General features: G+C 40.3%; 1 protein-coding gene across 3 annotated transcripts in view; it reads left to right on the top strand.

Moving 5' to 3' along the window:
• hdac8 (histone deacetylase 8) overlaps positions 1-17,561 on the top strand; it is a 52,248-nt gene that overhangs the window by 3,590 nt on the left and 31,097 nt on the right. For all 3 annotated transcript variants that reach the window (XM_063469455.1, XM_063469454.1, XM_063469456.1), the window contains exons 5-9: positions 80-192; positions 332-409; positions 500-608; positions 3,011-3,183; positions 7,260-7,354. In XM_063469455.1, the coding sequence (XP_063325525.1) occupies positions 80-192; positions 332-409; positions 500-608; positions 3,011-3,183; positions 7,260-7,354 (568 nt within the window). The remainder of the gene's footprint in view (positions 1-79; positions 193-331; positions 410-499; positions 609-3,010; positions 3,184-7,259; positions 7,355-17,561) is intronic.

The following is a 17,561-nucleotide window of genomic DNA, read 5'->3' as shown; positions in this document are numbered from 1 at the left end:
AATGGCCTGAAGAGGGTGCTCTTGACAAAGCAGTACTTTTCAAACGTGGCGCTTCATCTTCATCTCTCTTATCGTCCAGGGATGAGGCTTCAGGCTTCTGTTACGTGAACGATGCCGTGCTGGGAATCCTCAGACTGAGAGAGAAATACGAAAGAGTCCTCTATGTGGACGTTGACCTGCATCATGGAGACGGTGCACACCAAACACTGTTTTGACTTTTGCACAATTTAAAATAAGCTTCTTTTACATTTTGTCATCCTCACAGCAGTTTTTTTTTGTTTCTTTTGGTTCCAGCTTTAAAAAGCTCTTTCCTCCCCTTTGGTCTCTGCAGGTGTTGAAGATGCCTTCAGCTTCACATCCAAAGTTATGACCGTTTCACTGCACAAGTTCTCGCCCGGGTTCTTCCCAGGTCAGGCAATACAGTGAGCTTAACCACAGCGTGCTTTAATATGCCAAATTGAATTATGAGACCGTGTTGGATAAGTTTGTGCTTGCTTAGGTACGGGTGACCTGTGTGACACCGGGCTGGGTAAAGGCCGCTGGTACGCTGTGAACGTCCCGCTGGAGGACGGCATCAAGGACGACAGATACTACCAGGTTTTTACCAGGTACACACACTCATATACACACACAGAGAAACTGTATCGCTGTCCTCCTATATAAGTCCAAGAGATCAGAGGTCAGGGTCATCCATTGATGAGTGCTATGGAGCATGTGCAAGTTCAGCATTTTATCAGGGACACTTTAGCAGGGAAATCCTTCCATTGTGAGGCTTAAACTGGGGATTTTCTAGTTGAAGGAGTTTCTCTATGCTGAGCACTTAATGCAAATGTGTCGCCTCTAAAAGGAAATAAAGGGTTAAGACCCGTTTGTTTGTCCTCTCTGTGTCAGCATCTGTATGGCGCAGATTCTGTGATCTTGAACAGGAGGAGCTGAGTTTGTTTCCTCTCGACTGCTTATAAAGCCTTAAAATCTGTATTTGAGCAAAAGAGCAAATAAAGTGTAGGCGGTGTTTTTTTTCTGGGGTTTTTTTGGCAAGCACCAAGCAGCAATCATCTCAGCTCTGTGTGTGATTGCTGGGATCATTCCAAGAGGTTTTTTTTGTTTTGTTTTTTTAATGGAGTGGCATAAGAGTAAGACAGAGGGGTCTCAGTGGAAATCACACATAAACAGAGTGTAGAAAATTAGCATAGAAAACACTGGATGTGATTTTCAGGCCCATGTGCCTTCATACACGTAGTTAGTGTTTTAGTACAACTCATAAAAACACTTAATTAGTCTAATAACACTAAAGTTACAGCGTCAAAAATAAACTTACAAGTAGTCATTATACACAATTGAATACACAATGTTATTGGGTTATAATTATTCATTCTATAATGTTTATGTCAGTTTAATGGTGAGAGATCATTTTATTTGCCTCTGTGCTGCTTTGTAGCACATAGGCAAATAAAATGTAATACAGCATCACTGTTATTGTGCAAAAGTCTTGAGTCACCCCTCATTTCTTCATAGTTTGCTTCCAAGGAGCATTTCTTGTCAGGCTTTCTGAAGGTCTTTCAATTTTTTTCTTTTATCGGCTGCTTTTTCAGTTATTTTCAGTCTAGTCCATTTTCAGATGATTGTTTTTTGTTTGTTAAGCTAGTTTAACACTGTACTATGCATCATTCAGGCATAAAAAATGGTAAATGGCCTGTATTTGTATAGTGCTTTACTTAGTCCCTATGGACCCCAAAGCACTTTACACTGCATTCAGTCATCCACCCATTCACACATGGGTGATGGCACGCTACATTGTAGCCACAGCTGCCCTGGGGCGCACTGAGAGAGGCGAGGCTGCTGGACACTGGCGCCACCGGGCCCTCTGACCACCACCAGTAGGCAACGGGTGAAGTGTCTTGCCCAAGGGCACAACGACCGAGACTGTGCGAGCCGGGGCTCGAACCGGCAACCTTCCAATTACAGGACCAACTGCCAACTCTTGAGCCACGATAAAGCACATCATTTGTTCCTTCGCCTATGAAAAATGTCAAATATAACAAAGTGATTCCCAGAGAGCTATTAGATTAAAGAATCTTACCATATCTCTGCATCGTGTGCAGTTTCCTCAAAAACAAACTGAGGAAACCTAAAAAAGCATGTAGTACATACAATAGATGAACAGTAACAGTGCGAGTCATGTCCTTAACAAAACAAGAGCTGACAAAACCTGGAGAACTGTTCCTGAAAACTACTTTTTATCCTTGTTGTAATTTCATGATTGCGGATCAGCCGACATCTGTGAGCTGATGGTAATGGAAATTAAACTTGCTCTCTATTTCTCAGCGTCGACTTCTAATGGGTGAAACTAAAGTCTTTTCTTGTAAAGTAACTAATGCAAGTGACTGAAAACTTGTATCCCATCCATCCACTTCCACTTCTCAAGTTCAAGGTCGTGTGGTGTACATCCTGGACAGGTTGCTGGTCTTTCATAGGTTTAACACAGAGAGACAAACACTGATACCTAACCTAACAAATGCATGGGTTTAGACTGTGAAAGAAAGCTGGAGTACCCGGAGAGAGCTGGGAAGACTGTGCAAACTCCACAAAAAAGACAGCGTAGTGCTCCAGCTCTGTGAAATAATGAGTAAGCTGCACGTAGACTAATACTTCATTACTTTTTATTGGTATAATCACAGGCTACTGCTTTAGCGCCTCTAATTGGTGGAAGTAACTGAACAAATTGGGTGTAAGTGTTTTGTTTTAGTGTTCTACACTTACTATAAAGTTATTATTGTTCAGAACAGAATGTACAGGTAAGGCTTTTTTTTAGGTCATGTTAGCCATCACTGCTTGAGTGCCAGCAAGGTTTTTGTTGGCTCAAAAGTCCCCTATGGTAGTGACTATGCACATAAGCTCAATTAGTCACAGAAGTCTATACATTTTCGTGAATTCTTTTCTTTTTTGGATGCTTGATAACCAAATGATATGCATCCTCTGTGAGTAACAGAATTCTTTCTTCTTTTTACAGCGTCCTGCAGGAGGTGCGGGCACAGTTCAACCCGGAGGCGATAGTGATGCAGCTGGGTGCTGACACAATGGCGGGCGACCCTATGTGCTCCTTCAACATGACCCCTGTTGGGGTGGGCAAGTGTCTGCAGTATGTCCTGCAGTGGCAGCTACCTACACTCCTGCTGGGCGGAGGTACGCTTCACGTATGTGTTTATTATTCTGCCTGATGTTGATGTGTGTGTTGGTATATCTCCACGTATGGCTGTATGCGCATGTTTCTTGGAGTGCTGAGGTAGTCCAGATGTAACGGTGTAGTGCGCGTTCTCTTTTGTGCGTGTTTGTGTTTGCTTTGAATTTCTGAGTCCGTTACTTAAGCACATTTACACACACTGCCCTGTCCCAGACTCCTCAGCCCTTGGCCAGATGATAGCTACTAATTATACAACACAATGAATCCATTTTACTCAACTACAATCCCACCTCTCTTCCTTTCTCTCCCCTCCCGCTCTGTCCTACATACTTTCTCCTCAGTCCATTCCCTCCATCTTTAAACTTTCTCTGTGTCTTCTGTATGTGGGAGGCTTTATAGTTTTTCTTCCAGAGGATTTTGTCATGTTAGCTTCCTTTTTTTGGTCTGAAGAGCTACACAAAGCTGTATAAATGTGAAAGTACAAATGAGCTCTTATTGCACACACATTCAACTGAACACAAGAATGAACTGGCTCAGGTCAACAAAAGAATAGACTGTATACAAAAGCTGTTCATAACCACATGGACAAACATAACTGCTAATCAATGCTAAATAAAATAATAAATAAGTACTCAGATTTCATGCACTAGTTCCACTGGAGCACAAATGTGCTATTTGACAGATAAAAAATTAGAAATTGAAATACTTCAAAACAGCAGCACAAACAGTGCAACTTTAACAAGAAAAAAAAAACATCCTCCATACATTTGTTCTGTAGCACACTGTAAACATGTTTATGTCAGCTTTTATATGTATAGTTAACATAGGCGTCTTCAGAGATTGTTAGTCGGCCTCAAGTGGCCATTAGAGGAACTGCAGTTTGGACACATAATTAGATACAGGGTATTTGATATGTTAGTTTAGTTTAGTTTTTTAATTTAAATTTTTCTTCCAGACATGTTTTTTATTCTTTGTTTGTGATTTAGCATTTTGACATGGGAATCTATGGTTATTGACACCTCAAGTGGCCATTGGAGGAACTGCACTTTTTGGCACTTGTGTTGAGTTGGCTTAATTTTTCACTGCTTTGAAGTTACTGGCATTTTCTTACACTTCATGACTTGGTAACAGGGGCAGATGTAGAGAAATTTTATTAGGGTGGCATGGAAATCAAATGGCGTGGCAAAATCAAAGCCTTTTTTTAAACACATGCATGTGTTGCATATGGTAAAAATGATTCAAATGCAAGTATACATGCGTTTCATATAAAAAATAGTCTATAGCTTAATTAATTTCTGTAGCCCACATAATTAACCTTTTCAGTTACATAATACATGTGATTTTTTTATGTACTGTATAGCCTGTATAATAAATAAATACATATAAAAATAGACATTTTTGTATCATAACTCTGGATTTAGTGGCCTGTCATTAAAATTTAAAAGCTGGTATATACTTTGAAGCCCAAACTTTCAACACAAGCTGAAATAGAGACTCAGCGTGGCTGCAGCTTGTTGCTATGTCAGCTTAATCACATGCCCGTCATCACACAGAGTGTTAATAACACTCACCTTCATTCCACCTTCAAAGTGTTAATGCTATCTTATCTTAACAAACAACACTGTCATATGCAAAACTAGGGTGGCACTAGGGGTGGCAAGAGATCATTTTAGGGTGGCACATGCCACCCCATGCCACCCCTCTAGATGTGCCCCTGCTTAGTAACCTGATGACAGTGTACGACCTCTTATTGGGGGCATTTTCACATTCTATATTCAGTTTTTACCCCTTAGCCGTTAAATGCTGATCGGGTATCTTCAGCGTAGACACCCAAGTTTGTGATTACAATAACTAGATAGATAGGTGGCTACCTGAGAACAAAGCGACGCATGATTTTCAAATTCATCCCATACGTGGAACCACTAAAAATCTCAGATAAGTTAGAATCCCAATTACCTTTGCTTCAAGGTCGAGGTCAGTGGTAAGGTTTTCTGAAAATCTTGTGAATATCTCGCGATAACTCAAGAGGGAAATCAGCTAGGATTTTCAAATTATAACCACAGGTACATCTACTAGGAGGCTGAGCTGTAACACTGATGGACGCCGGTACTTTTAATATAATAGGTACTCTATGTGACACATTGTGGTTAATTGAATCAGTAGGTTTAATAGCTGTCTAACTAATTGTGTCAAATATTTTACTGTTAGGTAATGCCTGAGACATCATGTTATATCTTCCCGTCTGTTTGTTGCTGGGTTAGTGGAGATCTCCCTCATGAACTTGTTTTTGTCCATTTCCTTTTTTGTCTTTCCAGTCACTGATTTTTCTGACTCCTGCCAAGGAAACATGTTGTCTCACAGATGATTTATGTTTTGAATTATGTAAGACATGGTTCTGTTTGGTTATCATTGTCACTGGTCGTAGTCATGTGACCTATCACAGGTGAAAAACAATAACTCTTGTGATATCTACACAAAGCCCCCCAAACATCAGTATAACAAAGGAAACTAACAGTTGCTCAAAATGGATTTCCCCACCTGTTTAACTTAATAGAGTAATCATTTATTTTTTTCTTTTTACAGATAAACAGATGTTGTGCTATATCCTGTGTAAAGTAATGAAGTGATTTTATTTTATATGGAAATGGTCCAGTCTGGGCAGACAAATTATTAACAATACAAAGGATTTAAGTTTTATTCCAGTGAAAGAACAGCTAAACACAGTAGGGTCAGTAAAGCCTTTGTATGTTTTCTCTACAGGAATCATGTTCTTCAACTTTGTTTGACCCCATATGTTTTTTTTCCTCTGGTCATCCCATCCTGCAGTGGGTCTCTTTCCCACCAGTCAGGCCCGCCCAGTAGTTTGAGATTCAAACTGCTTTAAGAAAGTGTTTGAAGGTTTGAGTGGAGGATTGAACAACAGTTTAGCAGCACACACATGCTGAGGCACAACCATCATTTCCCTGAGCAAACTGTGTTGTCACAAATGTGACGGGCATTCAGTTTGGAGGGGAAGCTTCTGGATTGCTCTACACACTGAAACATGATGAGATGATCCTTGATTAAGCAAGAAAAACATAAAAATCCATTTGGTGGAAGAGAAATGTGTAGACCAGGAGTTTATTTCTGACAAAACTGATTGGTTCAGATTTAATTAATGAACAATAAGTGGTAGATTCCTGCTAAACAGGTAAAGTTGTATCAAGTCAAACACTTGCTGGCTCTGTGCTTTCTTTCAACTTCAGATTCAGCTTCATTGTCACATCACAAATTTACAAAAAGTAGGGTGAAAAACCTTGTGTTGCAGAGCTCCACGTTAGCAGATAAAAATTTTAAAAAGCACACAATAAGAGCATATTTTAGATATGTGCAAAACACAGAAGAAAAAGAGCACATGGCTAGGAAACCCTATAATGAACCCTGGGGAGCTCCAGTGTGACGGTCCGCCTGGCCAGATGTGATGTTAGGCCTTTTCTTTCTGTTTACGATTTTTCACCTGTCTATGCAGTCTTCACCAGTTTTTCACTGACAAAAACAAATGTGGAAAAACGTTAGGGGTGCAAGATAAACTAGCATTCCTGCAGATGCAGTTACATCATGCTACGATTTAAGGATCAGTCCAGCTGTCAGGAATATCATCCTGCTCCTGTTTTCTCTCATTTAAAGACAAAGATGGAGCAGTGTAGCCATGCATACACACGTACATCAGCTTCAAAGCACGCAGATGTCCGGGCATGATTTGGGCATGCCCGGACACATCTGTGTTACAGGTGTCTGTCACACGTGGCGTGAAACTTAGGTGATGTTGATCAGTTGATGCCTTGATGTACCTCCTGACTACTTTGTCTTTGTAAAAGGAGCAATTTTTGCTCCTCTAACTGTAAGCCAATTTTACTCTGATTGGCTACTCATCAAAAACGCAAGGTTTGAACAGCTGTAAATGTTTAAAAGTTTCAAATTCATATTTAATAGTCTTCAGGGCTCCAAACTTGCCTTCATGTGGGTTCCAGGTACTCCATAAAGATTATATCATTTGTGTTTCTCCTCATATGTGTCTGTGTTCCTTCTCTCTACTCAGGAGGTTATAACCTGGCTAACACAGCTCGGTGTTGGACCTACCTGACAGCAGAAGTGCTGGGAAAGACTCTTTCCTCTGAAATACCTGACCATGAGGTACACGGACACTCACACACACATGCTCCCTTTCCCTGCCTGTTACAGCCACCGTCGCACACATTTACATATTCCCACATGAGGACAAATGTGCCCCTTCATTGTACCATCACACGCACACACATGCATGGAAACGCAAACACACCCTCTTGTGTCCTCTGTCTGCTGAGTCACTCCATCTAATCAAAGATGGCTGCCCGATCTCAATAAAGGGGTTTGTGTACAGGTGAGCGGGACAGGTAGCAGTGTTGACAATTCCTCTCTGTCTGCTGCGATGAACACAGACTCCTCTCACTCTCTTCTTTTACGCGTTGTCTGGGTGAATGTTATTAGAGGAGTTAAACTGCAGCTTTACCTGTCCAGTTAGTTCAAAAGGGTGGACGTCAGCGAGGATTCTTAAAATAGGGAGAACACATATGCTGTTGATTTAATTTAGCAAGGAAGGAAGAAAAAGAATGTCACTGTGTATTTTATTTGTTGACTTGTTTGTGAAACACGGGACATGTGACCAGTTGCTTTTCGGTAAATCAAACAGAGCCATCCTCTCTCCAAATAGAAATCGGCGCGCCCATCTGTCTCTCCCGCTCCTATGCTCTCACACGCACAAAGAGCCTCTTTCTCCAGCAGCTGATTTTTTGGACCTTGTCTTGGTCAGATGTAATGAATAGCTGTGAGCGCCTCAGTGTGTGTGTTCGTGTGTGTGTGTGTGTGTGTGCGCACGCGTGTGTGCGTCCTGGTCGAGATGAAGGTACCTCTTGTTTCTCCTCGTCGGGCGTCCAATGGCCCCAAATGGCCTTTGACCTCATTAAGGAGCACTCACTGAAAACAAAGCAACTATCAGTGCGGCCAGCTGCCACAGTTGATGAAGATGAGGTGACACACACATACACACACACACAAACAGTTTTCCACCTGAAACAGTTTAAATTTTATTGTGTTTATGTCTTGTTTTTTTCTGATTTATGAAGCAACCTATTTTCAAGGTAAACTGCAACCTCTGCTAAACTTCACATATCTGTGTATGCATGTATGTATGTGAATGCATATGTGTGTGTGTTTGAGGCTCACTCTGTGTGCGATAAGAGGGGCATTTATCCACGATGACCAAGCAGAGCTGTTCCAGTTCCAGTGACACGGGGAACAAAAACTACCTTTGTGCCCGTTTGTGTGAGTGCGTCTTACTCCTCCTGCTCCACTGTAGACAAAACCCCATGAATACACACATTCATTACTGTCAGATAATGCACTGGCCTGTTTTATAACGCTTCTCATGTGCTTCATTGTATGATAAATGGACACCAGTGTGGAGGAAACTCAAACAGGCAAACTGGCAAAAGTGGCTCAAAGTCGACGGAAAATGACTTCAACCTTGCAAAAACTGCAAATTCAAACACTCTGTTTGTTTTATCTGCAGAAATCTCACTAAAACCAGTCCGAACATATTTGCTGCTTTTTAAATATTTATTTGGAAAGTGTTTATTTTCAGTCCCCGAGAGGATTCGCGGTGTTCTGTTCTTGCAGTACACAAACTCCAAATGAAATAATTAAAAATAGCAGTCTAAAGAACACAAACATCAGTCAAAGTTGGCCAGTCACGTCAACAATAAGTGCTGTAATACTCGCTGATTACCAGACAAAATATTACACTGCAGATAACGCACACAATGCCTCTGCTTGTGTCACACTCATTATATTTCAGTATCTAATACAAACACACCAGGATTCCAGCCACTGGGTTGAAAGTTGTTAACCTTCGCTGCTGACTCGTATTGTCTGCCGGTGCTGAGCTGATCCTGATTGACCCCCCCGTCCCCCCCATTGTGCGATAGTGGCGGCTCCTATCTGCGTGTGACTCGAAGGAGCCGCGGTGTTGGGCATGCTAAGTATAGCCGCACGGGTCAAAGGTTAGTTGGTGTCTCTCATTTGACAAGAACAGTTTATCTTTATAACGAACTTTGTTTTGAGGGTGGAAACAGTTGTTCTTATTGTTATAGGAACTTTTTATTTGTCACATGTGATGTTCACATGGCTGTGCTTTGCCTGTTAGCCTAGATTTATTATCTTTAATTTAAGGCGGGGTGGGGTATCATCTTATCTTAACATGTGTTATGTCATGAAGAAGGGCAAAAACCACAGTAGGGTCTTTAATACTTCTCTGAATCCCCTTAAAGTAACTTCTTTCATTGGCACGTATACCACATCTTTAAAACCATATGAACTTAAACATCTCAGACCTCAAGGCCACTCTCCATTTTTAGTTAATAATAAAATGCCTTTTTTCAAGTGGTCCCTTCCACTCCAATGGAAGTGGTTTAATGGAAACAGTGTCTCTCATCATCTCATCTCTCAAGTGTTTCAATTAAATCTTTTTCAATTAAATTCAACAACAGTCACCACAAGACACTCCACAAATAGTGTTGGGGAACCTTAAAAACCTGGATCAGCTATAAGAGTCCAAAAGGGTGTTCGACGATCCAAGTCCCAAGATCCCATAGACATAAGTGTCGGTCTACACCTGTTAATCTTTGAATTCAGGTATTTTCAGTCCCCTTGCCACAGCTGTATGAAATCAAGCAGCTAGCCTTCACAGACTTATGTGAGAGAATGGGTCGTTCCAGAGAGCGTGGTACTGTGACAGGAGGCCACCGTTGCAACAAGTCAAATTTTCTGCCTCTTAGAAGTGGTTCCTTAACATCCTCTGGCATTAACATCTGCACTCAAACTCTGCACTGGGAGCTTCATGGCATGGTTTTATTTGGCCAAGCAGCTGCTGTGGGGGTAGGTGGTCCAATATTGTGATCCATGTAGATTGCAGGTCAACAGCAGGTGAACCAGCATCCAGATCTGTACCCGGACCTATGATTAGATTTTAATGGACCTTTCTATTTCACTTTGCACAACTTTTCTTTTATTTATGGTTATTTCAATTTATGCAGACATTTTTGTTCTTTCTCTTTACAGCACAGACCAATGTAACTCATCCCACATTGATCTGTCAATCAAATTATTTATTCAGAGTGCAGATGAAAACGGAGAAAGTCCAAAGAAGTAAGTCAGGAAAACGGACAGAGAGGAGATTATGAAGCTGAAATAATTACGAAATTTTTAAAAAGCCCTTTATATTTTAAAATCAAACCTTATTTTACTTGAAATGAGTAAAAGAACATTTTACTATTATTTTATAATAATAAAATATAATACTATTGAGTTGTACTTTAGTACTTCAACTTCCAGTTGTTGAGTGCATACAGACACTCAACCAACTGTTAGGCCACTTCAGAATGCATTGCATTGAATTATAATGCATCTATAACTTTATGATATTTTGGATCTACCTTTGTGTTACAGGGTATCAGTTTAAGTCAAAGGACTAAGAACTATGCACATTCATTTTAGAGTAATCAATGAATAGTTCTGAGTAAAATAGTGTTTTTTGCGTGTGCTTAAAATGCTGCACATAAACCGATATTTATGGTTGTTTTTAACCCCTGGATTCACATATCACAGAGGAGTGTACTGTTCCAGTGCTGCTATTGATTTGAGACTATTTTTGGTGACGGTGACAACAACATATAGTTGCACAGATTTGGATCAGATAGATTCTATCTTTCTCTAAAAACTCAGTCTGCACCATTCAAGGACAGAAACAGAGAAGAGACCCCCCACCCCTGCCACCACCACCTTTATTTCTGTTCTTGGTTACTTCCAAACTGCTGAGTCCCTCTGAGGCCTGCTGCTATGATTAAAAACAAACTTCCAAACTTCCTGCGGCTGCCCTGCTGAGGCCTCAGTGGGCAAACACGTATGCCATGTCCTCGCAATGTTGCTGATGTGAATCCAGCTCATATCCTTTGTCACACGCTGTACCTTCACATCTCCGTTGCTCATCTCGTTTTCCTGTCTCTGCCATGCTCCCATTAAGCTCATAGTGTAACAACAACTGGGCTTGGCTGGATTAGCACCCAGTGTGGGAGGGTGCACTGCTTTGTATCAGTATTTTGAAGCAAAACCTTGACTTTTAACTCTTTCAATATTTCTGTGTAGAAAAATTTCATCATTGTGCTGAAGGAAGCTGAAAACTGGCCAAAGAATTATTGTATGTTTTTAGAAGGCTAAACCAGATCTGCAGTCCAAAAGCAAGGCCTTTTCTCTCTCTCTCCTTTGACCCCACTGGTCAAAATATCATATTCATATTATTTAAAGGATATTTTGTCTGGGCAGCAAGCTGCTAAACTGAGACCAACTGGAAAGGTTTTTTTTTTTTTTCAAATTCATTTTCCTCCTTCTAAGCAACATGCTCCTTAAGAGCTACACAAGTCTGCGAACAAGTTATCCTGTCATCTCTGTGCAGATAATGGTAATATGTGGGTATTAAATTACTAGCAGAGAATACAAACTGATAAAAGTCAGCCAGATTTTTTTTTTCCTTTGGATTGCCCAACAACCCGCTTAGATCCCATTCTTCTCTGGCGAGAGGAACAGAAGTAGATACAAACGTGTGTCCGTCTCAAAGCCGCACAGGAAGGGAGGACGTCTCTGGTTCCAGATTGGCAGCGGGGAAGCGTCCCGCCTCTTTACTTCCTACTTCCCCTTTTTCCTGTCTGCAGCCACTTCCTGTCCTGCCCCTTGGTGCCGTCAGGGATGTGCTGGCTCCCAGATTCACGGGCTCAATCACAGGAAATATCACCAAGCAATAGCGTGTGTGGGCGTAGGGAAATGTGTCTGTTTACAAAATCTGACTGAAGAAGCTCATTATTGCAATATTATGATTGATTAAGTTCAAAATGCTGCAGCTGGAGATCCTGCGACACATTATTGGTGAACAATGAACTGAAAGACTCTGTTTCCTTTCTGTCTACCCTTTATGGAGCCACGGCTCTGTTGTAGTTGAATGATTGTCTCCATCTCATGTTCATAAATGGACTCCATCCCAGAAGATGGCATCACCATTGATCCTGTCTGTGTAGGTTCTCAGTCATCCAGGTCATAGTAGTCTAAGGAGCTTGCATCAAAAGCAACTTGACTTGAAGTTTTCTGAAGACCTGATGTCTCGCATGTTAGCGGGTCAAGTACCCGGGACTCTCCACCTTTTGGTTTTACATCTGAAGAAGGCTCTTGGATAAGAGGTGAAACATCTTTAAAAACAAACAAACTTAAAGTCCCTTCACCTTCATTTCAAGCTTCTTGGACTACAATTGATCCTGATTCTTTTATGTTCCTCTCAGGCGAGATGTTTTATAGGCCAGAAGACATCAGTTTTGAACTTTGGAGGCTTTCAGTTCTTTTATGTTCATTATAGGAGACAGTAAAACCACATCACTGTACATTACAGCATTGTTGTAAAAGCTTATCCTACCATGAATTCAACAGTCTGGTAAAAGCTTTGTGAATTCTCTTTTTTTATTATCATAGGGTTTGTTTTTATTCTAGGCCCCTAATGACATTTTAAAGTTTTGCAGTGAATCTTGGGTAATGGTCCATTCACCCCAAACATGACGTGAACTTTAGCCGTGATTCCTAAGAATGCCACCCATAGTAAAAGCAGAAATATGGTTTTATTTTTAATCCTAGAATCTATCAAATCCATCCATTTTCATCAGCTTCTTATCAGCAAACCTTTTCTCTACACTAAGTGTACAGCAGTCCACCAAATGACGACAGCGGTGGTTGCAAAAAGACTTCTGGTCCTGTAGAAGTCTAAAGGAAAACTGCTTTCTGTCTTGACCTCTATAAACACTTTGCTGATGAGCTTATCGGCTCAGCTGCCCACTTTGTTTTCTAAATCATAGTCATATCTTTAAAAAAAAAATAATATCCTTAATATGTTAACACGTAGTTTTATAGTCACATCAACTTTTCCTCATCCCATCCAGTTTTTGCAGCCAAGATGGCAACAATGAAAATCCTAATCTTAAGGCTTCAGAAACCAATGGGTAAAGTCTACCTTTTGTACTGATGCAGCCACACAGAATATTTGCTCCAAACAGACAGTGGGAGAAGAGGAGAATGTGGAGTATGAGCAATAAAAAGCACAGGAAATTTCCAGTAACTATGATTTCACTCACTTTTCTCCAAGCACTCTCCTTTTATTCCTGTCTCTATAAAAGTGAAGTTGAAGCACACGCGTCCAGCTGTGCTCCAATGGCATTGATAAGCTCGTCTTTAATTTCTAACCATCTGTGGCATCGGGAGGATCTGAGCATTTTCACAACAAACTATGAAGGGAATTTGCGTCAGTTCATCAGAGTTTTACGGAGTCACTGGTTCATCTGCTGAGGTATTGCAGATACGTGACAACTAATCCTGCAAAGTTACACAGGTGGTGGAGTGCAGAAAGATTTTTTACAAATAAACGTTACTTACCTACTGTTATACACAATTCTCTCAAAACATATCTTAAGTTTTAAAGTGCTTTTTTTGATAGCACTTTTTATTACAGCTCAGTAGAAATGACCATATTATTGCATTATTTTTCTTCCTTATCACACTACTATTACTACTTTATGATGGTGCTCTATTTCCATATTATTACCCCCAGTTTTAGGGCTCTTATTATGCTATTACATAAGTTTCAGTGTAATATTGCTCAGCTGTAACCACTGTTGCTACCATGATATTACTTGGATATTACATAATTATTACTTTGGTAATTGCATAGTAATAACTTAGAAATTACCACATTATTACCCTCTTGTTTCCCCCTTGTTACCCTACTATTACCTATTTATTACCAAGCTGTAATAGAAAGTTCTACCGTTTTCTTTCCGCTGTTATTGAAGCAAACAATATTTAAGATAAGATAAGATAACCTTTATTAGTCCCACACGTGGGAAATTTGTTTTGTCACAGCAGGAAGTGGACAGTGCAAAAGTTATGAAGCAAAATTAGAATAAAATAAGAATAAATACAGTACACAACTGTACAGAATAGAATAAAATAAAATACTATATACTATATATACAGTATTTGTTTTCTAAGAAGCAGCAGATGAGGATTGTATAAATGTGAATGCATTTTATATAACTCATAATATTTATAAACTACACAATTAACATTAGAACATTTAGGAAGCTCTGTCGCTGACATAAAGTAACAGTATAGGTATGATAAGCAACAATTGTGTTACCAGATATTCATGTATAGAAGTGTATTACAGTATAATATATGTATCACACAGCAACACATGGTAATCCACTGGTATTTTTCTGCAGTGTATTAGTTTCACTGTTTTACATTTGATGTGTGATACAGTGAAACTATACCAGGGGTTCATAGTATGAAAGCCCTTCAAAGTATAAAATAATCCTTTATGTTTGCCACAATGGAGCAATTACACTGTTACAGCAGCAGTTCAAGAATAGAACTGTTTTTCTTTCTTTCTTTCTTTTTTGAAGTCCAAATGGTATTTGTGGGGCAGGTTTCCTTAAAAGGAAAACTATCAGATGAACCAAGAAAAAAACATGGACTGATGAAAAGTGGGAAGGGTGAGAGAGAGTCCAGATGCAGAGCGAGGGAGAGGAGTACGTGCGCAATGTGACCGTGATTGGGGCATCGCACTGTTTTTTGGTTTTTTTTGTTGTTGTTTTTTTCCTTGTTGAAAACATTTATTAGATAGCAGCTTGATATGAGTCAGACTCCATTTGTTTTCGGAGATGTTTTCCTCCCTGCTGTGCTGCTCAGTGTCCTTCATAGCTGGAGATCCTGCTGATCGCTGTAAAAACAAACAACCCTCCCTCACTCTCTCTCTTTCACTCTCACACACACACACATGCGCGCACACACACACACACACACACACACATAGCCTGGTGCGTACTGTCACACACTCCAGCTTTCTCACAGGGCATGTACTCGTTGCACAAACACAAATATGAACTGATGTTTTCTCGTGCTTTCGTCAAACAGCGCTGTAAACAGCGTTTCTTTGGTTTTTGTTTTTTGTTTTTTTGCAGCCAGTTTGCTGTTTTAATGTTCAGATGTAGGAGCCGTCACCTTGATGTGAACTGGTCACACGTATGAGCCATAACAGAGTTTATTATAATGCTCTGATTGGGGGCAGGGGTTAGTGAAGGTCCTCTTATTTACTCAGAGCGGCACAGATTTACAGATTAGTAATTTATAGACAGTGTAAAGATAAACACACGCACATATGGAGGATATTTTGTTGATTGGTGCGTTTCCTTGTTGGCAGGAAAATATGGATGATGGCATGTTTAGTTTTGCCAGTTACAAATTAATTTAATTGTAACATCGCTGAGCTAATGTACATATAAAAAATAATTAATTTAAAAAAGAAGTTTATGATTATTAAAGCTGTTTAGCTGTTCAGGCCGATGGAGTCTCCAGGAGTCCTGAGCACCTTTTAAAGGAGGAGGGATGAAATCAATTAGACCAGCTTTTACTTTTAAAAGATAATTTAGAAGATGCTGCAATGTTTTGAAATTCACTTAATCTTTGCAGAGTTATGCTAATATTAATGAAGTTTATTACTGGCAATGGCTGAGGCTCAGAAGGTAAAGCTAGGTCATCTACTGCTTCCGTCTGCTTGGCAAAGTATGCTTGGGCACGATACTGGAACCCAAGTTTCTTTCAATGTGTTTATTGGAGAGTATGAATGTTGGATAGAAAGCACTTGGATTGATTTGTGTTCCTGTTTGCTATGTTCCCATTCATGTTCCTGCACTCAAAAGGTGAAAAAATCTTCGATTGGAGGTTCGAAATAGTGGTGGAGTGAATTGTTTCGCCAGTGTTGAGTGATACACATTACAGCGTTGTTATATTTACATCTACTCATCCATCTGTCATAGGGAAAGTGAATTGGGGTTTCTGGTTTGCCAGCTTTGTTTTGGCAAAATATGAGTTGACTGGTCAACTTAGGGCTGAAGCTGCAACTGCTAACAGCACATGGCTGCTGTGGCCGGCAATCTTTTGCGTTTTGTGTGATGTTCATTGTTGATGAATAAGCACCTGGTTGGTATGCACCTTTAAAATAAATAAATAAAAAAATAAAAGCCAGTGTAGCTTTGGTCCTTTCCTGATATATCTCTGTAAGGTGGGAGTTGAAGCTGGGGAAAGTTTTCAGTGTGCATGGAATAGGTATTAAACCTCAAATTTAGATCATTTTCTTCGATATTCCAAATATGTGGCGGTTTTGCTTCCCAGTGCTCCTTTATTTTGGGACGTAACTGTTTTAACCCCAACCCTTTTTAAAAGTCAGGCCCATTGTCCAAGTGAAAAACTGTTTACCTTTTGCAGCAGAAAGCCATTCCTTCTTAAATTAAAGCCATTTCTTGATTTTTAGCTTGTCCAACTGGCATACCGGCTGTTGTCTATCTGCCCACAATTCACAAGAATTGCAACTCCTCTTAGAATATTGGTGGACCCAAACTGTGCTCAAGGTCAAAGTCATATTTGTTGATTGCAGATTCAATAAAAGCACAAATCCGCCACAGGTGATGCTTCAGGCATCATAATTGGCAGACTCTCTCACATGAGAGCTGCCGGGTTCAAATCCCGGACAAGCCCCCAGTTCATGTTGTGACCTGGCCCCTTGTGTTACACTTGGTCGTAACACAAGTGTTTCCTTTTTTTGAGCAGTGTTACATAGTTACAGCTCCAAATATTATCAACAAACTAATCCATAGACACAAGCTGTTAAATTTAGTGCACTTTAAAAGAACAGAGCTTTGTTGCAGGAGCTGAAAATGAAACTAAACAAGGATTAAGCATTTTAACTTAATGAATAGTTCTAAAACCTTACATTATTTGTTTTGGGGGTTTTTTGTTATAAAGACATTCTGATGAGAACACACAGTGTTCCCTTCACAGTACAAACAGGCTCAGTGAGTGATGGACAGAAGTTTCCATGTATAGGACCATGGTAAATAAGCAGAGACCTTTCCCTATTTATCTCCCTGGGCGTCTCTGCCGGAGACACTGGAGCCAGTCAGCGGGTATTTTCTGTCTCCTGACCTTGGCCAGGTGACGTAGCTGTGCTGCGTCACTGGATCGCCTCTATCTGTTGTCATGTGGCGTTTTCTCTTACAAACACACACACACACACACACACACACACACACACACACACACACACACACACACACACACACACACACAAAAACAGCACAGAATTGCTGGCTATCATTTTATTTGCCTCTACTATGAAGACAATGTTGAAGAAGTGTGTCAGGATGGGCTTCACTTTCCT

This window comes from Pelmatolapia mariae, linkage group LG3_W (genome assembly GCF_036321145.2).
Source record: "Pelmatolapia mariae isolate MD_Pm_ZW linkage group LG3_W, Pm_UMD_F_2, whole genome shotgun sequence".
NCBI lineage: Eukaryota > Metazoa > Chordata > Actinopteri > Cichliformes > Cichlidae > Pelmatolapia > Pelmatolapia mariae.
The sequence above is the reverse complement of the archived record's forward strand: the minus strand, read 5'-3'. Positions and strand labels throughout refer to the sequence as shown.